The sequence below is a fragment of the Trichosurus vulpecula genome, chromosome 7 (genome assembly GCF_011100635.1).
Source record: "Trichosurus vulpecula isolate mTriVul1 chromosome 7, mTriVul1.pri, whole genome shotgun sequence".
Lineage (NCBI taxonomy): Eukaryota > Metazoa > Chordata > Mammalia > Diprotodontia > Phalangeridae > Trichosurus > Trichosurus vulpecula.
The window spans coordinates 28,397,358-28,421,184 of NC_050579.1; the positions used below are offsets into that span (position 1 = coordinate 28,397,358).

The window sequence follows — 23,827 nt, forward strand, 5'->3', positions numbered from 1 at the left end:
CCAATGGAATGAATCATGAGAAAGAAGAAACAGAACCAAAAAAAAAAAAACCCAAAAACAAAAACAAAAGAGAAGCAAAAAAGGCGAGCATGTAGTGCGCCTCAGTCTGTATTCAAACTTCACAGTTCTTTCTCTGGATGAAGATAGCATTCTCCATCTTGAGTCCCCTGGAGTTGCCCTTGCCCCTTAGGTTGCTGAGAAGAGCGAAGTATGTCAGGGTTGGTCCTCACGGGATCCATATATCTGTGGCTGTGCACAATGTTCTCCTGGCTCTGCTCCGCTCACTCAGCATTATGTCGTGTAGGTTTTTCCAGGTTGTTAGGAAGTCTGCATCATCCCCATTTCTTATGGCACAATAGTATTCCATCACCTTCATATACCACAGCTTGTTCAGCCATTCCCCAATTGATGGGCATCCCTTTGATTTCCAATTCTTGGCTACCACAAAAAGAGCTGCTATAAATATCCTTGTACATATGGGTCCTTTTCCCGCTTGTGTGATTTCTTTGGGATACAACCCTAGAAGTGGTATTGCTGGGTCAAAGGGTATGAATATATCTATAGCCCTTTGGGCATAGTTCCAAATTGCTCTCCAAAATGGCTGGATCATCTCACAACTCCACCAGCAATGCAACAATGTTCCAATTTTCCCACATCCTCTCCAGCATTTATCATTTTCCTGTTTTGTTATTTTAGCCAATCTGACAGGAGAGATGTGGTATCTAAGAGTTGTTTTGATTTGCATTTCTCTAATCAGTAGTGATCCAGAGCATTTTTTCATATGCCTATAGATAGCTTTAATTTCTTCCTCTGAAAACTGCCTGTTCATATCCTTTGACCATTTCTCAATTGGGGAATGGCAAATTAAAACAATTCTGTTGGGTCACCTTACATCCATTAGATTGGCAAAGTCGGTTAAAAAATACGAAAATGACAAATGCTGGTGGAGCTATGGAAAAACAGGTGCATTAATGCACCACTGGCAGAATTGTGAACTGGTCCAGATATTCTGAAAAGCAATTTGGAACTATGCCCAAAAAAGTTATTAAACTGTGAATATCCCTTGGCATAGTGATACTAGTATTATGCCTATACACCCACAGACATAAAAGAATGAGGAAAGGGATTCATATATACAAAAATGTTTGTAGAAGTTACTTTTGTGGTAGCAAAGAACTGGAAACTGAGTTTTCCGCCAATTGACTAAACAAATTACAGTATGTGGATATGATAAAATACAATTGTGTTATAAGACACAATGATAGGGATGGTGTCAGAGAAATCTAAGAAGACATGTATGAACTAACACAGAGTGAAGTAAGCAGGACCAAAAGAACAGCTTATAAAATAACAATATTGTAAGGACAACTTTGAAAGACTTAACTCTTATCGACACAAAATGACCATCACTGACTTCAGAGGAGTCACGGTAAAACATGCTGCGTGCCTCCTGACAGCGATGACAGACTCAACGCAGACTGAGACATAGATCTTTTTGGATACGGCCAAAGCAAAAATGTCTTTTGCTTAACAATATATGTTCATAATGTATGTGTATGGCGGGGGGGATTGCTTTTCTTTTTCATTTGGGGGTAGGGAGAAACAGAAAGGCAAAGAGGCAGATTTTTATTGACTGAAAGAAAATTTAATTTGAAAAAATAAAGTCCATTTGAAATAACAGGGGCTACTTACTGTATCTGTGACCTCACTAGCATTATTCCACACTCCCAAAGATGAAGATTGTGACCCACTCCCCACACCTTCCTGTCTTGTTCAATGTTTGTCCAAGTCTCTCCAGAAATATTACATGAGGGGTGGGGGAGATCATCTGCAAGAGTGTCCTGAGCACCATCACCCTATATATTTCTTGAGGTTGCACAAAAAAACCCACCTCATTTTCTATTGCTGAATTTCTCAGAAGAATTCTGTGATATTTTCCTGCCCGATTCTTGAGCACAGTTTACCCACTACATCTGCCCCATAAGCATCTCCAGGGCCCTTGGTGCAACCTGTACACCAAGTCTCTGGGGTCTCATGACTCAAAGGCAGACAACATGGTGGGAATAATATTAAAAAAGAAGGCCTTTTGTTTCAAAGAAAAGCTTGCAATCTTTAAAAGTATTGTGCATTTTCAGAAAGACAAGTATGCCTGCTTTCCTCCTCCTGTTCAATTCTGGGCCTGTCTCATTGTCCATGTGGAATGTCTGTCCAAGATCTATGTCATGAAGGACTGATTCTGTGGGCCGTCCACTCAAATGCACAGCATGGGCAGGACCAGAGGCATTCTTTCAGGAACAAAATTGTTCCTCTGTGGGTAGTGAGGCTGAACTCTTTCGAACAACTCTGAATCTCATTAAGGAGCCTGTGCAATGTTGCAGGGCTTGACATGATCAGGAAAATGTCACCTAGAAAGGGGAGCATCTGGAAAGTCTTGCCATCTACAAGAAATCTCTTCCATCTGTACTCTGCACTGGACATGCTCCAAGAGGATGGTAAGCACCTTGGGCAAGCAACATTCCCATATTATTCCTCACTTCCAATTAATGACCAAGCATAGTCAAAGTTATCTCTGTCATTACAAGATTCAGGGAACCTAGGATGAGTTTCCATACGCACAAGTGGTGGCTCATCAGGAGCTCTTTGCTCTAGTCAATCAAATACTTTTGTTTCTATAATACAATTAAAAACATGATGCATAGTGATATTCTGTACTCTCCATACCTGTCATGGTGTCTCTGAAGATGCAGTCTGCTGTAGAGTATCACTGGCAAGCACCCACCAAGTTGGCTTCTAAACTCCCAACAAGGATGCCCTCACAGTACATATGGAATATTCCAAAACACTGGCTTATGGGTCAGCAGCTACCACTCTTGGGGGGCAGAGCCAAGATGGCAGCTAGAAAGCAGGGACTTGCTTAAGCTCTATCCCAAATCCCCCCAAACACCTGTAAAAAACTACTCCGAACAAATTCTAGAGCTGCGGAATCCAAGAAATAGCAGAGGGAAGCAGGTCTCCAGCCCAGGACGGCCTGGATGGTTGCTGGGAAGGGTCTATCACACGGTGCTGGGAGCGGAGTGCAGCCCAGCATGGAGCACAGCCCAACGTGGGCCACACCAGGACCAACCAGACCAGGAGTCAGGTGGAGCAAGCCTGCAGGCCATGAATCATTGAACTGTGGCAGTTACCAGACTTCTCAACCCACAAACGTCAAAGACCATGGAGCAAGTTAATGGGAAAACTGCTAGATCCAGTTAGAAAGCAGTCCAGCCCCAGCTCTGGGGGTGGTGGAGGTGGTAGGCGGTGGTGACAGCAGCAGCAGGAAGCTCCTGTGGCTGTTTCCAGAGCTCCAGGGTCAGCTGCTTCCAGAGTGCCTGGCTCACACGGTGGGAGGAATCAAGCAGCAGACCAGAGCAGGCCTTGCTTTGCCCCGCTTGGGTCTGGGTCCCAATCCTGGTTGGTGGTTCTTGGGGGAAAAGGAGCACTGCTGTGGCAGAGCTTGCAGTGAAAGTGGAGTAGAAGTAGGTCTGAAAACAGCAGCGCAACCCCTAAAGCTTGGGACAAAGCATTCTCCACTCTACAAGCAGTCATACCCTGACAAAAAGTTCAAAGGTCAAGTAGTTGGCTGGGAACATGGCCAGGCAGCAAAAAAGGACGCAGACTCAGACTCAGACTCTAGAATCTTTTTTTTGGTGACAAAGAAGATCAAAATATACAGCCAGAAGAAGTCAACAAAGTCAAAGAGCCTACATCAAAAGCCTTCAAGAAAAATATGAATTGGCCTCAGGACATGGAAGAGCTCAAAAAGGATTTGGAAAAGCAAGTAAGAGAAGTAGTGGAAAAATTGGGAAGAGAAACAAGACAGATGCAAGAAAACCATGAAAAACAAGTCAATGACTTGCTAAAGGAGACCCAAAAAAATACTGAAGAAAATAACGCCTTAAAAAACTCAAATGGCAAAAGAGCTCCAGAATGCCAATGAAGAGAAGAATGCCTTGAAAGGCAGAATTAGCCAAATGGAAAAGGAGGTCCAAAAGACCACTGAAGAAAATACCACCTTAAAAATTAGATTGGAAGCTAGTGACTTTATGAGAAATCAAGATATTATAAAACAGAACCAAAGGAATGAAAAAATGGAAGACACTGTGAAATATCTCATTGGAAAAACTGATGACCTGGAGAATAGATCCAGGAGAGGTGATTTAAAAATTATTGGGCTACCTGAAAGCCATGATCAAAAAAAAGAGTCTAGACATCATCTTTCAAGAAATTATCAAGGAAAACTGCCCCTCACTTAAATCCAATTTGTGCTGGAGTCAAGATACCACCCCATGATATCATTGGTCCTCTTTGAAAACGAAAGACAAACAACAAGATGACTCTCAGGTGGTGCAGTGGGCAGAATACTGGGCCTGGGGTCAGGAAGTTTGATCCAGCCTCAGACACTTACTAGCTGTGTGACCTTGGACAAGTCACTTCACTCTGTTTGCCTCAGTTTCCTCATCTGTAAAATGAGCTGGAGAAGGAAATGGCAAACCACTCCAGTATCTTTGCCAAGAAAACCCTAAATGGGGTAAGGAAGAGTCAGACAGGACTGAAGCGATTCCACAACAACAAACTCAGGTTTGTCATGGAGCTTCCTTTGGAATTAAATCGAATAGCCAATGAGGTCACTTCCAACTTTCAAATTCTGTGATGGCTCAGTTCAGGCTCCATTTTCTACCAGAGGTCTATCCTAGTTTTCCTAGTTGTTAGCCTACCCTCCTGAAATTATTTTCTATCTATCTTCTAAATAAATACAAAATAACTTCTGTAGCAAGGTGATGCAGTGGATAGAGTGCTGGGCCTGGAATCAAGAATACCTGAGCTCAAATCCAGGCCAACCTGCTGAAACAAACTGTTAGCACTGAAAAATTAACATTGGATAAAAAACTGATATAGACACACTCAACACTCCCATTTCCCAAAAGTTTTAATTGCCAGGCTGTTCCTAGGATAGCAAACTGGACTGTTTTCCAAGCCTTCCCAGCCTGGTGAGTCCTCCCAGAGCTTGAACTCCACTGGCATGGCCTTCAAAAACCAATAGCCAAAAGTAAACTATATGAAATAGACATTCACAGATTCACATGGAATCATTTTTTCTCTTTTTTTTAACATTCTACTGTCTATATGGAAATTTTTTTTTCTTTTAGTGTTTAAGTACAGAATTTTTTTAATTTAAAAAAAAATTTAAGACTTATGGCCATTCTACCTCCCTCCCCTCTCCTTGCTTCCCACTAAGCTGAGGCAGGCAGGCAATGCAGGCAAGAAGTATCTTATTAAGCATTTACTCTGTGCCAGTCACTATGCAAAGCCTTGGGAATACAAATAAAAGCAAAAAGAAAAGACAGGACCAAGGAGCTTATACTCTAAAAGGAGCAGACAACCACAAAAAGGAGCTGATAAACAGAAATGGGTGGAGAAAGTGCCCACACTGGGGTCCGACAGGAAAGTCCAGAAAGCTAGAAACATAGCTGCCTCATTCAAAGAGTGGACAGCTTGAGTTCATCCCCAAAATGGAGTTCCCCAAAAGGAGAAGCAGGCCAGCATGGCAGAGGAACATTCTAGGGCAGGAAGGGCCTAAACAAAGGGAAGCTCCAGGCCAGGGGTAGGGCCACACTTGAGGACCTAAAGGGCTACATGTGGCCTCCAGGCTGCAGGTTCCTCACCCCTGCTCTAGGCACTAGAACTCTGTGGACTTTGTGAAAATTTTAAAAATAAATTCAGAGTATCTCTCCAAATAGGAGAAAAGAAAAAGTTTATGAAAGTTATTAAACAATATTTTACTAGGATTTTTTTTGATGTGTATCCTCAGATGGAACAGATGGTAAACTCTAATTTTAAAAGTTAATATATTAATATTTCTTTACCGGCAGGCTTGGTCGATGAAAGGCTACATTTAGTCATGTCTTTCTACAAGCTCATTAAGTTAATGAATTTGTGAAGCTTTTGTAATTTGCTTCTTTTTTTTAATGTGAGTGAATTTAGTACTCATAATTTAGTGTGGGAAGGGACATGGCTGGCTCAAGACAGGTAGTATGTGTAGGACATAAGCTCTCTACAGAGCCCTGCTAATTCACTTTCTAATCTTGAAATGCAAAGCATGTGCTCCCCAAGGTCAGGGCCTCAAGCAGAGACTGCCCATCCTGTCCAGCAAATTTAGAATGAAAAACGATGAGCACTAGGCTAGAAATGCCTAGTGATTTCCTATTTAGTCTTAACCAGGATATAATTCAAGTGCCCACAAGGTCCCACAGCTAACTCCATCAAACCACCCTGAACAGAAGACTGCCCTATTCCTGTGCACACATTTTTGCTTCTCAATTCTTTTAATTGTGTAGACCACACAATATTGGTAAAGGGGATATTAAATGTTCTAGTGAGGCCAATTTTCATTATAAACACTATGATAAATAAGCTAGGATGGCAATATTACAGACAATCAGAAAAATTATTTGCTTTGTAGGAAGTCAGTTGCAAATTGAGAAATTAGCTTTCTAGTATGTACCAAAATTAAAGGAAGAGAATTTATGAATATTATTACAAAAGAACAAGAGCTAGTGGGGTCCCTGGTAATACAGAGAGAGGATCATCAGGTGCAGAAGAAGAGAGGGGCCTCCCCAGAAACTTCATCAATCTCTTCATTTGCAAATTCCCAATTTCGTGAAAACTGCTTACACCCAACCCCACACAAGATAAAACAGAACAAGCTGAAAAGCAGGATGCTCTAGAATATTTTTTCCAATCAGTCTGTAACACCTAAATGTATCCTTTCAGCATCCTAATTTCCTTATTTGAGACCCCAAAGCATGGAGAGCTCTTTTCTGAAGGAGAGAACATTATTTCTGAGAAACTAGAAACAGCTGAAGAATTCAACACAAATAAGCAGGAGCCTGGGCAAAAAGGGAGGGAAGAAAAGCCCCCTGCACACAGCAGTGTAAGGTTCCTTTGGGGAGGGGGTTCTTCAAACATACTACTTCAAGTTCATAAGGACTTCTATAGGTTTTTTAAAAATTCTTCTGAAATACCTTCTGTAGTCATGCTATTCCAATTTCACCATGGAAAATTTTAGAAACTTAAGATCACAGTACTTAGATTTAGAGGGAACCTTAAAAATCAAGAAGGAAGGAAGGAAGGAAGGGAGGGAGGAAAGGAGAGAGGGTCAGTGTTGGAGGGGCACATTAATACACTGCTGGTGAAGCTGTGAAATGATCCAACCAATTCTGGAAATCATATGACCACAGGATCACAGACATTGGGATGGAAAGGACCTAAGAGGTCATCTATTCCAACCATTTCATTAGACCAATGATGAGTGACATGCTCGGATCACAAAGAGAAGGAGCAGCAGAGATGGGATTCTGCCTCAAATCCTCTGGCTCCAAATCTAGCACCTTCCACTCTTACCTTTCTGCCTCCATCCGGAATTTCACAACCAAAGTCACTCAAGTGTTCAGAGCCTCTGGCCCAGCCATCCCACTCCTTGGCATGTGTAGTCAAGGAGGCAACACAAGAAAGACCAGATACTCACAGAAGCACAAAAAAAAAAAAAAAAAAAAAAAAAAAAGCAAATAAGATGAGTTCCCACCGATGGGGGAAGGCTAAACAAACAGGCCAATGGGGGTGCAATGAGACGTTCCTGTGTCATCAGAAACAACAAGCATGAGCAATTTCAAGACGTGTGGGAGGACTTTGATGAGGCAACACACAGTGAAGAAAACAGACCTAGAGAACAAGGAGGGCTAAGATACTGCAAAGGGCAATGACACCAAAAACCCCCTTGACGACTGGGCTGTGCAGTCTCAGTCCTGGCCAACTGCTCTCCCTCCCAACAGAGAGGTTGGGACTCCAGACAACAAAGGCGAGCCCAACACAATCAGGTACAGTTTAAGGATTAGCTGGTTTTACTTAAATGGTGTTTCTTTTTTGGTCACAAGGAGAGCTTTGAGGGGATGGAGGAAGATAAGGAAAATTGACTGGTTTAAAACAAAAGACAACTAAGTAAATTATGTGTTTAAAAAAACCTTGTTGGGTGGGGCGGAGCCAAGATGGCGGCTGGAAAGCAGGAACTAGCGTGACTTCCCTGCCAAGTCCCTCCAAAAACCTATAAAAAATGGCTCTGAACCAATTCTAGAATGGCAGAACCCACAAAACAGCAGAGGGAAGCAGGGCTCCAGCCCAGGACAGCCTGGATGGTCTCTGGGTGAGGTCTATCCCACACGGAGCTGGAAGCAGAGGGGAGCCGTGGGGAGCCGAGCCCAGCCAAGCCCAGTGTGAGCTGCAAGGAACAACCAGACCAGAAGCTAGTGAATCAGTGAGCTGCGGCAGTTACCAGACTTCTCAACCCACAAACACCAAAGACAGCAGAGAAGGTTAGTGGGAAAAGCTGCGGAGTGGAAGAAGTTCCCGGTTCAGCTTCCAGCCCCGGGGGCAGTGGAGGTGGGGCAGCTACAGCTGTTGTTGCTTCCGGCCCCAGGCCCACCTGGTGGGAGGAATTAAGTGGCGGATCAGAGCAGGAGTGCAGAGCCTGCTGAAGATCTAAGCCCAGTCCAGGTTGGGGGTTCTTGGGGAAGGAGCAGTGCTGGTGTGGCAGGGCTGGCACATCCCCCCCAAACGTGGAACATAGAACTCTTTAGTCTACAAACAGTCATACCCCGCTGAAAAACTCAAGGGTCAAGTTAGTTGGTTGGGAAAATGGCCAGGCAGCAAAAACACACCCAGATTCAGTCTCAGACTTTGGATTCTTTCTTTGGTGACAAAGAAGACCAAAACATACAGACAGAAGAAGTCAACAAAGTCATAGAGCCTACAACAAAAGCCTCCAAGAAAAACATGAACTGGTCCCAGGCCATGGAAGAGCTCAAAAAGGATGTGGAAAAGCAAGTTAGAGAAATAGAGGAAAAATTGGGAAGAGAATTGAGAAGGATGTGAGAAAACCATGAAAAACAAGTCAATGACTTGCTAAAGGAGACCCAAAAAAATACTGAAAAATACACTGAAGAAAACAACACCTTAAAAAATAGACTAACTCAAACAGCAAAAGAGCTCCAAAAAGCCAATGAGGAGAAGAACGCCTTGAAAGGCAGAATTAGCCAAATGGAAAAGGAGGTCCAAAAGACCACTGAAGAAAATAGTACTTTAAAAATTAGACTGGAGCAAGCGGAAGCTAGTGACTTTATGAGAAATCAAGATATTATCAAACAGAACCAAAGGAATGAAAAAATGGAAGACAATGTCAAATATCTCATTGGAAAAACCACCGACCTGGAAAATAGATCCAGGAGAGATAATTTAAAAATTATTGGACTACCTGAAGGCCATGATCAAAAAAAGAGCCTAGATATCATCTTTCAAGAAATTATTGAGGAGAACTGCCCTGATATTCTAGAGTCACAGGGCAAAATAGAAATTGAAAGAATCCATCGATCGCCTCCTCAAATAGATCCCAAAAAGAAATCTCCTAGGAATATTGTCGCCAAATTCCAGAGCTCCCAGATCAAGGAGAAAATATTGCAAGCAACCAGAAAGAAACAATTTCAGTATTGTGGAAACATAATCAGAATAAACTAGGATCTGGCAGCTTCTACATTAAGAGATCGAAGGGCTTGGAATACAATATTCCGGAGGTCAGTGGAGCTAGGATTAAAACCAAGAAAAACCTACCCAGCAAAACTGAGTATCATGCTCCAAGGCAAAACATGGACTTTTAATAAAATAGAGGACTTTCAAGCTTTCTCAGTGAAAAGACCAGAACTGAATAGAAAATTTGATTTTCAAACACAAGAATCAAGAGAAGCATGAAAAGGTAATCAAGAAAAAGAACAAGAAAAAGAAATTGCAAGGGACTTACTAAAGTTGAACTGTTTTGTTTACATTCCTACATGGAAAGATGATGTGTATGATTCATGAGACTTCAGTATTAGGGTAGCTGAAGGGAATATGCATATATGTATATATGTTTATATATATGTATATATATATGTGAATGTGTATGTATGTATATATCTATGTGTATATATATACATAGAGAGAGAGAGAGAGAGAGAGAGAGAGGACACAGGGTGAGTTGAAGATGAAGGGAAGATATCTAAAAGAAATAAAATCAAATTAAGGGATGAGAGAGTAACATATTGAGAGAGGGAGATAGGGAGAGATAGAATGGGGTGGATTATCTCGCATAAAGGTGGCAAGAGGAAGCAGTTCTCTGGGAGGAGGGGAGAGGGCAGGTGAGGGGGGAATGAGTGAATCTTGCTCTCATCAGATTGGGCCTGAGGAGAGAATACCATACATACCCAATTGGGTATCTTACCCCACAGGAAAGAAGAGGGAAGAAGATAAAAAAAGGGGGGGAGGATGGAGGGGAGGGCAGATGGGGGTGGAGGTAATCAAAAATAAACACTTTCAAAAGGGGACAGGGTCAAGGGAGAAAATTCAATAAAGGGGGATGGGTTGGAAAGGAGCAAAATATAGTGAGTCTTTTACAACATGAGTATTGTGGAAGGGTTATACATAATGATACACATGTGGCCTATGTTGAATTGCTTGACTTCTTGAGGAGGGTGGGTGGGAAGGGAAGGAGGAGGGAGAATTTGGAACTCAAAGTTTTTAAAAACAGACGTTCAAAAACAAAAAAAAAAGTTTTTTGCATGCAACTAGAAAATAAGATACATAGGCAATGGGGAGTAGAAATTTAGCTTGCCCTACAAGAGGGGAAGGGAAAAGGGGATGGGAGGGGAGTGGGGTGACAGAAGGGAGGGCTGACTGGGGAACAGGGCAACCAGAATATACGCCATCTTGGAGTGGGGGGGGAGGGTAGAAATGGGGAGAAAATTTGTAATTCAAACTCTTGTGAAAACCAATGCCGAAAACTAAATATGTTAAATAAATAAATTAAATTTAAAAAAAAAAGAAAAAAAAAACCTTGTTGGGTGGGTGAGGAAGGTATTATCATCCCTATCTGACAGATGGGGACAGTGACAAACAGAGAAGGGAAGTTATATAGAGCAATATTTCAATCACAGGAACTTAGAATTGGAGAGGACCCAAGAGGTCACGTCCCTCAGGGGTCACCCAGGGTCTGGTGTCCATTTCCAAGGAGGGAAAGCTCACCATTTTATAAGGCGGCCTATTCTGTGTTTGTGCAGTGCAAAGTCATTAGAAATTTCTTCCTTACTGAAAGCTAGGACATGCCTCCCTCTGACTTCCACCCACTTGTCTCACTTTGTGCCCTCATTACCTCTCACCTGGACTACTTAACAACCTCCTACATGGTCCCCCACCTTTCATCTCTTCCTAGATTCCCTCCATGCCATTGCCCTGCTCAGAAGACCTGATGAGCCCATCAATGGCTCCAGGTTAGAGTATTTGGGCCTCAGCCTGGCATTCAGGGCCTCCACAATCTGCCTCCACCATAATTCCACATTACTCTCCTTCAGGTCCAACAGGCCTCCATCCCACCTAGCACACACACTCACATGAGCCAATGCTCTCCCTCCTCAGCTCAAGCACTCCAGAAGCCCTTCCGGTCTACTCCAGGACTCTTTCCAGAATTTGATTAAGCAAACACTCATTAAGTACCTATACCAAGTGGAAAGCATTGGGTGAGGCGCTGCAATTTGCTTATCACAAACACATGGCCCCCTCTACCGATTTTCAGGTGCCCAGATGCACTGATTTTAGGCAGAGAAGGCTTAGTAACAACCAGAAGGCAGTCTGTAAGACAGTGGGCACAAAGGGTTTCTGGCCTCATGCCCAGGCCCCACTTTCACTCCCAGTGTTCATTCTCAAAGAACCAAGGCGAGCCTCTTACCTCCAGCAGAAGACACACTTGTTTGCACATGCCAGGCTTGGGGTGGTCTCCATGCAGCGATGGCTTTCAATGCCATAGAAAGTGTGTTTGTAGCAGCCTCCTCTGCCTCGCAACATAGACTGTGAGAAACCAAAACGAATGGCAGATTAATTTGCATCCAGTAATCGCGGGTTTGAAATTATGACATTAATTATTTTAAAAAGGACAAGAGGGAGAGGAAGAAGATAGCACCAAGGGGCCTGTTTATTCAGTCCAATGCAATGGCCCTGGGGTGCAGTAACACTAAAACCTGCAACAAAGGCCCTAAGACCTTTGATTTTCATTTTTGATATCTTTTGTTTTCCTATCCCCTTCCCAATACATCCCTCCTTTTCCCCCTAGCCAACGAGAGGAAAAACAGTTCAACAAAACCAACCAACACTTCAACAATATCTGACAGTAGGTGCGATATTGCACACCCCCAGTCCACCACCTCTGCAAAGAAGGAATGGAAGGGATGTTTTGGTTTTCCAATCCATCCATGAACTGACTGAAGAAGCCAGACTAATTTGGGAAACCGTGAACAATGAAAGCTAACCTTGCTTATCCAGAATAATCTAGAGCAGATTTTTTAGTTGACCCAAGAGTCTGTGACAAAACAAATATTTATACATTTCATGTCAACAGCATACAATTCATGATTGTCCCTTGCTGAAATAAAATAACCAGTAGACTTAATCACCACAACATGCTAGTCCTTTGTTTAAAGTAACTGGATTCCCCACCTTCTCTCTTGCTCAGGACTCACAGTGGTTTGGAGGTTTGTTTGTTTTTTTATTGCTTTGAGATGTCTTATTTCTAAACTAAAAATATTACTGCTCAGATATAGTCATTAGTCTTTAGAACCAAATATTAAATCCCAAAATAGTTTCAAAACATGTGCATTTATGTGAATTGGCCACAACCTGCCAGATTTTGACACATGTTCCAGCCATGAGTCTCTCCTGCCCAGTAGTCTCGGGGAAGGCCTCCCATTCCCTCAGGGGGGTATATGCTGTACTTTGTTAATCACTGCTTTAGATGCCTGGCATTTCACTAAGAGTTACAGATCCCTTGACTTCTAAATTGTCACTGAAAGACAGTTTTCAATATAGCTCAGATGATAAAACCACAGAGTATTACAATATTCATCACTTCCCCACCCACATAAAGATGAATGAGGCAATAAAAGTGCTTGCTTTGGGAGACTCCAGAAAATGGCCCCATTTCCCTCTGCTCACCCCTCCAAGACTTTCAGGAAGAGCCTGGGCTGACAGTTGCTCCACCTGGCACTGCATCCCTGCCCCCAGCTCCAGACCAGAAGTGATCCCATTCGCCTCCAACTATGATTATGTTCTATGGAGGGTCTAACCTGTTCTTGGACACCTGGTGCTTTTAAATATTGTTTCTATCATTTTTGTTATCACTGAGTTGATTTAATGAAATCTTTGAAACTGAGTATTCACATCAAGGAAAAGCAAGTGACTTTTACATGGCCCAAATGAAGACTCCCAAGAACTTGTTTACATCAAAATCTTGCAACGTCACAATTCCTGCTGGGCATACTTAGCAAAAACCTAGAGACAGAAAGGCCTAGAACTTGGTCAAGGTGGCCCAGTAAGTAGGGAAGCACCCACAGATGAGGCTCACTGGCCAGGTTTCGAAGCTACAACCCTGAAACTGTTCAAATGCAAAACTTGAAGATAACCACAGAAGAAAATCATAAAGATCAGAAGCAAAGTTTGTTCTATTTTTTAAAAGTGAAGACCACACAACCAAGATACATGAGCAAAAGACTAAGCAGACAGAAACAGAGTTTATGCTGCAATCAAATAAAACTTGCAAGTTTATCTGACAGAGGAGAGAACACTGAACTAGAAGTAAGGATTAATTAACTAGTTCTGTAATCATGAGTGAATCACTTGACTTCCCTGGATCACAGCTTCCTCATTGGGCAAATTGAGGGACTTAGCCTAGAAGATTTCTAAGGGGTACTCCAGAGCTGACTTTCTATATATTAGTGATATGTATATTTAATATACATATACATGGCAGCTAGATGGCACAGTGGATAGAGTGCCAAGCCTGGAGTCAGGAAGACTCATTAAAAGACAAAAGTTCCTCAATCCAACTCCCCAGTAACTAGGTTCCCTAGATTCTCCCCTACCAGTAAACCAAGGGCCAAGGATACCTACACTGTTTTCTATCTCTCAGTCCTTTGGATGTCCTCCCCAAGCCCCGAAGTCCCCGAACAGCAAATCCTGCTGTTCTCTACTCTCCAATCATTACATTAATGGAGCTAGGGGCAAAAAGCCATTTGCCAAATGCTTTAGCCACTTATAGATTCAAGGAACCATAAAGAGCACCTAGCCAAAACCCTTCATCTTATAGACGAGGAAACTATAAGAAAGAAATTAAACAGCTGGCATAGAAGAGGGTATCCAAGACTAAGATTGAGGTGTCTGGATGGACCAGTCTACAGTATAACTTCCCGGTCAGGGATGAAGTGTACCAACAAAGGCTATTGAGAATGAATCTCCTCTCTTTCTCACAAATCTAAGTAAAAGAGTTTTTAAAAAACTAAAGGAACAGAGAGAAAAGGATAAAATTGTCTATAGACATCCATCAAGCTAGACACCTCCAAGATAGTTTACCTGAGAGTTTACCAAAATTTTATCAAATTATTTGATAAAGCATTTTGTGCTATTCTGGAAATGATGGAGATATGGAGGAGGCACCATACAAAGAGATGGATTCCAAAAAGCTGGATGCAAAGAGTAGTCAACTACTTATGGCTTGACATCAACTTAGAAGGAAAGGTTGAGTATTCAGCACATTCTGCCGAGCCTTACACTGTATACCCTTTTCATTAGAGATCTGGATATTGGCAGAGCTAAGAATCCTGATCCAACAAGCAAGGAACCCAAATCTAGGAGGGAGAGCTAACACCCTCGATGAGAGTCAGGATCCAAAGACCTTGACAAGCGGGAATGCTGGGCTGGATTTACTAAGATGAAATTGACTAGCAATAAATGTCAAGTTTTATACTTGGGTTCAAAAATACAACTTCACCAATCCAGGGTGAGGGCGGCAAAGTCAGGCTGCCCAGAAGCACTTAGGTTGTACTTTGTCTTTAAATCAGGGAATTTTGGGGCAGCTAGGTGGCACAGTGAAGAGCACCGGCCCTGGAGTCAGGAGAACCTGAGTTCAAATCTGGCCTCAGACACTTGACACTCTTAATAGCTGTGTGACCTTGGGCAAGTCACTGAACCCCAATTGCCCTGCCTTCTTCCCTCCAAAAAAAAAAATCTGTGAGTTTTAGCAGACTTTAACAGTGTGACAGAGCTGACTAAGTAAATGTGATCCTTAAGTGCAGGAGAAGACATATCACTTCCAGAAAAAAAAAAGAGGTGATAGTGCTGCTGCCTTCTGCCCCGACCACAAACACAGGTATAGAACTGTGAATGGAACTTGGGAAGAAGGAGAAGACAGAGGATGCCCAGGGCCCTCAGGTGATGTGCTGACAGGCCTGGAGAAGGGAAGGCTTAAGAGGGACATGACTGCCTTCCCTCCACCTTGGAGTCCTTCTCAGTCTTCAAGACTTGGCTCAGTTGCCACCTTCTGCACAGTGCTGTTCCTGATACCCGAAATGCTACTGCCTTCCCTCCCAAACTACCCTGCATTTTACAACTTTTAATGTTACTCTGCTTTTATTTTATGTTTATTTGCATATGTTCTTGTTGTCTTCCCCCCTGAAGGTAAGCTTGATATAAGGGATTATTTCATTCTTTCTACTAGCAGCCCCAGGCCTTGGCATAGTGCCCAGGACACAGTAGGGCTTAATAAATATTTGTTGATTACCGATTGTCTTCAAGAGCCATAATCTTCAAGGATGTGGAAGAGTTGAGGCTTGCTTTGTTTGCCCTCAGGGGTAGAAGTGATGGGTAGAAATTGTAGAAAGGTAAAGTTGGGCTTCCTAAAGGAAAAACCACCCAACAACTAGGGCTGATCCCTCCCTCCCCTGCCCCCACTGGGAGGCTTCAAGCAAAGGCTGAACGAGGCAACTGGGGTGGGGAGGGTGTCATGGCAGTAATTCTTTTCCAGGTACCAGCTGGACTAGATCTCCATGTGATCTCTTCCACCTCTGAAATTACAGAAAGTTCTGTGAAACTAAGGATCAGAGAGGTGAACTTAAGTGGTCAGTAGAGCTGGGCCAAAAACCACAACACCTGCTTCTGCTTTGTGCAAAACAGCCAAGCCCAAGGAATGGGGACGTGGGGCCAGAGGACCAGAGAAGTGTAGAGGGCCAGCTCTGACAAAGTCCATTCTGGGATATAGATACAGGCCAGGTTTTCCCTGGGGCCTGTTCTTGCCCTTGGGTATGTGGGCTCTCCATACCCCACCTCAGCATACATGTGCTGTTTAGGATGAAGGCTCTCCAAGCCTCCTTGGTATACACGTGCTCTCTCCAACACCCCCACAGCGCACCCATGCTAAACACCACCTGTGGGCTATTAACACAATATGGTTTACAGCAAAAGGGGAACAAAAAGCATGAGGAAGTCATGCAAAGGGGAACTAAGCTCAAGGAAGTCACGCATTATGTAAATGCCTTGCATGTGGATTTGTTGATTCTGCTTGCCTAAAAGGGTATATAAGCCCTGTCCCTCTGCATAATAAATGGAGCTGTTCTTTACTCTCTCACCTGGCCTGTGTTTTCTTTTCACTTTCTGCAGCATCCTTTTCACTCTCTGGTAGCCACGGCTGCTGGCAGCAAGTGGCGGCAAGTGCTGGCAGGGAAGGGGCAGAACACACCTAGGAAGAGGGCCGAAGGCAAACTGTGCCAGGCTCCTGCTTCTGCCAGGGGCTCCTGTCACTTTTAACTCTTCATGGAAAAGAAGAAGCTTCTCCTTTTGATAAATTCTTGTCTTGGATGGCTAGGACCAGCAGCAACGTTGATTCGAAGTCACAATGTTATACCAGAAGCGAGTGAGACACTCCACAGAGTATAAGTTTTAAATGGAGAATTTATTAGCCGACGGCCATTTGGGGAATTCATCCCAAATCAAATGACCTCGTTTTAAAGTGAAAGTGTAGTTTATATAGAGAATACAGGGTACAGTGGTTAATTATCTCTTGAAATGTCATTTTGCAGACTCAGCACGCCTGTACTTTTTATGACCATGATAAGAGGAACCTCCTTAATAGATTGTAGATACAACATATCAGATAGCTGACAAAGTGTCAACTGAAATTACAACCCAGGATCTCTGTGTCCAACTTGCCATAACTCCCACAACAAGGAAGGCTCAAGATAAGGCAGAAGTCATATAATTCAAGATAACGTATAGGGCCAAGGCTTTCATCCTTAATGGCCATAGACAGACCAAGGGATGTTCCAGCTCAGTCTGTTGACATAAGATAGAGACATCTCTGAGCCCACTCAGACAAAGGAAGATCGTTAGGCATTAGGTTTTTCCTGGTAATTAGCTTACATTCCTTGGAAAAGTCTTAGGGGCCCAGGACACTCGCCAAACAGCAGGAACTCAGTCTGTTTTTTTCTTATGCAGACTGGGGTTTGCAGTTAGGGGCTGGGGGCAGGGTTTTTCTAGCAATAGCTGGCTACTCAGGTATCACAACATCAAAAATCTATCATGCTTCAAACCCCTGCACCTGACTCCTGAAGGCAGCATCACTGAGCTATCCTGGTACCGGACAATTTACTACAAAGTAAACTTCTGTGAGGGTATATACACATATGTGTATTATATAAATTATATAGTTTTATATAAAATAGATTTTATACAAATGTTTTATATTTATATTTCATATAAATGTATCTATTTAATTTTTATCTAAACATCAAATATATTTTATATATTATATACACACGGATATATAAACAGGGTGTCCCAAAAGTCTTATGTCATGTTAAGGCATTAAAGCCACCAAGACTTCTGGAATAGTGTACGAGGGTGGTGTGGGGTGTGTGTGTGTGTGTGTGTGTGTGTGTGTGTGTGTGTAAATATGCACATGCTGCAGAACAAATTTTGAGAAGATTTTAACGATCTAATGAATACCTTGGTCCAGCGGCACAGCTTCACTCCAGAGTGGCTCCCAATCAACTGATAACCTGCCAAGGAAAGCAGAACTCCATCAGTCATGGACCAGCCTGCATGCCACCAAGCAAAATATTCCTGCCCTCATCCATGACCACCCCCAGAGATGCTGGAGAAGGAATCAGAGGTCAGAGGTTAGATGAAACAACCTCTAAGGTCCCATGCAACCCCAAGGGAGGTTGCTGTTGTTTTTTTAAGTTCTACAGTAGTAGATGCTTGCTGTTAGCTGTGTGACCTTGGGGGAAGGAAGTCTTCAAGCTCTCTGGGCACTAGCATCCTTCTCAGTAAACCAGAGAGCATTCATCACAGCTTTTGTTTATTACTCTTTCCTACACATTTAATCTTTACTGATACCTGGTGCTCTTTTTACATCCCCTTCATTTCCCAATGTAGCTCTCCCTGCCCCCACCCCGGCCCAAATCCAATGAGCCAAGAATAAAAAGGGGAGGAGAAAAGCACCTCTGAACACTGTCAGCCAAGCCTGATCATACATCCAGTGACTATGGGCTCCTACCACCTCCCTTACAGGGTGACGTCAGAGCTTTGCCCCCTGACCTTGCTAGATAAATGGGAGGAGGGCTCTTGTTTTTGTCTGTTCAAGAGGTCAGGGGTTTCAAATCTGTGACATCATTATGTAAAGAGTTCCCAGCACGCAAACTCCTTTCACCCTGTGACCCACCTGCAACATACAGTCTTAAAAGAGGTGTCCTGGGCACTTGCCCAGGATCCACCAGGGTAAAGGTGGACAGCATTAGTGCCCATGGTGGTCCTGAGCCAGTCCCATGCTTTCCTGCTTCCTCCCCAGAGGACTCACACACAATCTCTCTAGCCTCTCAACCACCACAGGCAAAGAAAGGGTCTTAGGACTTAGACACTGTGTATTCTGAACTTGCAGGAGACATGATGTGCATGAAAGAATAAACAAAACCACTTTGTAGAGCCACTGATCCACCCTTATTGAAACCCCAAAAATGTATAGCCCAGAAAAATATTTCTCCAAGTCATCCTCCAGCCCATGCTAGACACGAGACACCAATGCCCCAATGCCAAGAAAATGACAGGGAGAGCCCAAGACCCTGAGACTGTCTGAGGCGGCATAAAAATACTTCTCTAATTTAGGGTGGGGAAGAGTATGAAATCCTTTCTATGAGTGTCAACAACAGCCGCTCCCTTTTCTATACTCCTTTCAGCTTACAAACGCTTTCCTAAGAACACAGTGAGGCAGATGGAGTCAGTCTTATCATTCCTTTTTAGAAATGGAGGCAATTCAGGTCAGAGGCAAAAGGCTGGCCACTCGCCAGTGAGCAGGAGAGCTCTGTCTCCCATATGGGGAGGGGGAGGTGCCCTTCCCAATATGTGAGAGGGACCCTGAAGGAAGGAAAATGGGGTGATAGTGACTTTTGGTGTTCCTCTGTTTTAATTTTCAGATTGATAACCATCTACACTATTTGATCTCAAAAAGACAAGGTATTCACTTTCAGAAATGTCCAGATGACATGAGCCCCCAAACAAGGGAAACTCAGGCCTCCTCCCTAGCTGAACACAAAAGCAGAAAAGTTTCCCTGTCATGAATGGGAACTTAAGAGACATCAAGGGAAGTTCCTCCTCATCTCACTCCTCTGTTACGAAGCCCTGTCAAACCTGCACAGTGGTGGCCATAACAAGAGTAATCCATTCCGACTTTCCTACCCCAGGAGGGTCACCACATCTATTCTGCAGACAGCAAGCAAGTTTCTAAGATCAGACTGCCAAATGCACATGGCAGGATGTGCCACTTCATGTGTTTCCTGGGTCCCACCCATGGTGGGCTCCAAACGCTAAAGCTTTGCCATCTGTTTAACATCTAACAACAAAATTTGGTCAGTAAATTTAGCTTCCACACATTATCAAAAACTGTAAAAGCCCCAAGTCTATAGTCGCCTGCATTCTCACAAAGGGCTCACTGGACTTCATCTTGGAGACATCATCACCAATGGAGAGTCAATATGATGCGTCAGAAAGGTCTCAACCAAGACAACCAGATTGTGAATTCCCACTGCGCCATTTAATAAGCTGTATGGCCTTGGTCAACTCATAAGATCATAGATTTACAACAAGAAGTGACCTTAGAAGCCATGGAGATCAACTCTTTCCTTTTACAAATGAAGAAACTGAGGCACATCAAGGTTAGGTGACTTGCCCAACATCACGTAACTAGTAGGTATCTGAAGAAGGCTATGAACCCGAGTCAAACAAGATGATATCTGTAAAGCGACTAGCACTATGCCTGGCACATAGTAGGCCCTTAATAACTGCCAGTCCCTTCTCTTAAACCCCTTCCTGCCTACAAGCCCACTCCACTGGGCTGCCTCATTTCCTAACAGGTCTTCCTAATACTCAGAGTTATCCAAAAATGGATGGAGCACCCTAGGAGATAGCAGGCTTTCCCTCCTTCAAGGTCCTTAAGTGAAAGCTAGATTCGCCATAGAGTATGTTCTTATTCAGGCGCAGTTTGGACCAGCCGGTCCCCTGGGATTTAATCTCTCTGAACCTCAGTTTCCTCATCTATTTAAACAAGCATTTATTTTATTTTTTTTGGAGGGGGCAAGGCAGGGCAATTGGGGTTAAGTGACTTGCCCAAGGTCACACAGCTAGTAAGTGTGTCAAGTGTCTGGGGCCAGATTTGAACGCAGGCCCTCCTGACTCCAGGACTGGTGCTCTACTCACTGCACCACCCAGCTGCCCCAACAAGCATTTATTAAGTACTTACTACACACTAGGCACAGTGCTAGGAGCTGGTGATACAGAAACAAAGCACTCCCTGCCCTCAAGAAGCTTACAATTTACTGGAAGGTTATAATAGTTACACAAGTAATTAGACACAAAATATATGCCAAGTAACGACCAGAACGTGGTGCAGTAAATAGAGAGCCAGGCCTGGAGTCAGAAAAACATCTCTCGGAGTTCAAATCCAGCCTCAGACACTTATTAGCTGTGTGACCCTGGGCAAGTCACTTCACCCTGTTTGCCTCAGTTTCCTCATCTGTAAAATGAGCCGGAGAAGAAAATGGCAAACCACTCCAGTATCTCTGCCAAGAAAATCTCAAATGGGGTCACAAAGATGTCAGACGCAACTGAAAAATGAACAACAAAAGGGTTTCAAAGAGGAGGAGATGAGAAGGGAGGGAATTTTAGATCTATGGTGCCATTTGCACAGTGGTACAGAATCAGAATATGGAGAATCGGGTCATATAACTGCAAAGTGAGCATGATAATATTAGGTTCTATCTCACTAGGTGATTCCAAGAATCCAACAAGCTAGGGTATGCAAAGTACTTTATAAAACCATATACAAGGCATCCCGACTGTCCTCAGAGAGTTTGAAGTAACTAAAACGTTAAACTGAACTAAGACTCTGAGGACGCTGTGTGCAGGCTATTAGGATATTATTAATATTGTTATCATTATCATTCTCTTCTCCCAAATTTATTCTAACAAACTTAAGTTCCTAGAACACTAGCGGGGGGGGGGGGGGGGAGGTGGAGATAAGGTAACCCAAGAAGCCATCACTATTTCCTGGGAAGGAGTGTGAAATGATTTGCAAATGGGACTTCAAGGAGTATTAAACAAATCGCAAACAGAATTGCAGACGCCCAAGTCCATACTGGCCCAGCCAAGCCTCCCTCTCGCTGGCTGCAGAATCTGAGCCTGATTCACTGCAGAAGCGTGGACGGCAGTATTTGCCAAGAATCAGCTCAGAGCTTGTTAAAGATCCAGGGAATTAGAGGCTCCAGTGTCTGCCGTGCAGACAGTCCAAGCTGTCCACACTGCAAAGCAGCTAAGAGCTGAAGGGTGAGCCCATGTCCCAAAGAGAATGAAGGGCAGGCTCTGTCATAATATCTCCAACTGTCCCCAAATATCTAAAGCTTGAAAAACCCTCCTCCGATGAAGAAACCCAGGAGTACAGAAAAATATGCCTCTACTGCTCTGAGACTGCTTTAAAGCAGAGAAACAGGGAACCACCTCTCCCTTCTTATGGGGGCAACTGTTGTTGTTCAGTTGTTTCAGTCACGTCTGACTCTTCGTGACCCCATCTGGGGATTTCTTGGCAGAGACACTGGAGGGGTCTGTCATTTCTTTCTTCAGTTCTTTTTACAGATCTGAGGAAACTGAGGCAAACAGGGTTAAGTGACTTGCCCAGGGTCACACAGCTAGTAAGTATCTGAGGCCAAATTTGAACACAGGGAGATAAGTCTTCCTGACTCCAGGCCTGGCACTCTATCCTTTGCACATTCTAGCTGCCCCTCAAGGGGGCAAATAAATTAAAAATAAACCAGGGACCAAGTCCCCAAAATGTCTTCAAAGTCATTAAGAGGAACCATTTCCAAAGGCTATCTTAGGAATATGAGCAGAAGGGTTACCACACTAAAAGAGCTCAATGCAGCGACTGATTTATGAATAAAACCAGAATCTGTCGATCACTTTGGCAGGCAATTCCCGAGACAGAATTTCAGTAATTAGAATCTCATATAAAAATACATGAGCTGAAGTGTCTAGGTCAATGCCAAAGAAAAATGGGGAAGGAGGATTATGGTAATGTGATAGTACTGTAATGATAATTAGACAAAACTATATTCTGTAACATATAACCCACTGCAGCCAAGTCAAGTTGGAACAGAATCATTAAAACCATAAGACACCAAATAAGTACTAAAGTGGACAATAGAAGTAACTGATAAAATGACTAGGAACATTTACTTTTAATATTCATGTGGAATTATCGCTGAGGATTTCATTTTTATTAGTATTATCAATTATTTATAATGTATTTTTAATGACTTTTACAGTCAAAAACATACAGCCAAGACACAAAAGGAGGATATATGCTATCAAGAAAAAACACAAATAATCTGCTTTCTGAATAAGGGCAGAACTACATTAGCATCTCAATAGTATTACATTATCACAGCTATTTAATTTGCTGCATTATTTTAATGGTGGAAAATATAGCTAAATAATTGCTTGTATGGACTGCTGTTAGTCCTACGATAGTTTTACCCTCAAATACTCAAAATGGATCTAAGAGCATCCATTTCAACATTCCCTCCAACAATGAAGAATGCAACTCATTCATACGCACTCAAAATGGATGACTCTTGTCCATCCTCTCCCTTAACTTCACCAAAAGGGGGCCGCCCAATAAGCTAAGGACGTCTTTACTTTCTCTGGACATAGCAAGCATACCAGTCGGGCACATGAGATGCCCACCTGTGGGCCCTCCTTCTCTCCATATGACCAGTCTATCTTCTTTTTCAAACAGACCTTTCCCTGGTGACATTTTTATTTTCAGTTCTTCAAAGTTCCTAATTTGTAATATATCATAGCCTGCTCACCCTTACTATGCCCCTCTGTGTGACTTTCATTTTTAAAATGCCTATATGATTCTCATAAGTTGTAGCCATTAGGGGTGCAAAGGGATTGTTCTGGGAGAAGAGGTAAGGAAAAGGTAGAAAAGGGTAAATTATGCCACATGAAGAGGCACAAAAACATAAAGGGAAAAAAGGGAGGGAGAAAAGCAGTGTTTGAGCTTTACTCTCATTGGATTTGGTTCAAGGAGGGAATAACATACTCTGATAAGTATAGAAATCAAACTTGTCCTACAGACAGTAGGAGGGGAAAGAAAAGGGTGGTAGGGGGTGGATAGAAGGGAGGGAAGAAGTAGCAAGGGGAAAAGGGTAAGATAAGGAAGGGGTGTCATTAGGGAGGGAAAACTGAGGAAGATGGTGGTCAAAAGCAAAACTCTTTTGAGGAGTGGAAGGGAGAAATAAAAGCATAAACGGGGGTGGGAGGTGGGGAATAGCATGGA

At 43.1% G+C, this 23,827-nt stretch overlaps 1 protein-coding gene across 1 annotated transcript in view; it reads right to left on the minus strand.

The window, feature by feature from the left end:
• Positions 1-23,827, minus strand: part of LOC118858765 (S-adenosyl-L-methionine-dependent tRNA 4-demethylwyosine synthase TYW1-like) — a 259,567-nt gene that overhangs the window by 163,954 nt on the left and 71,786 nt on the right. Inside the window, exons 9-10 of the mRNA XM_036769387.1 lie at positions 17,944-17,996; positions 11,846-11,964 (exon numbers count right to left, since the gene is read on the minus strand). Of these exons, the coding sequence (XP_036625282.1) occupies positions 11,846-11,964; positions 17,944-17,996 (172 nt within the window). The remainder of the gene's footprint in view (positions 1-11,845; positions 11,965-17,943; positions 17,997-23,827) is intronic.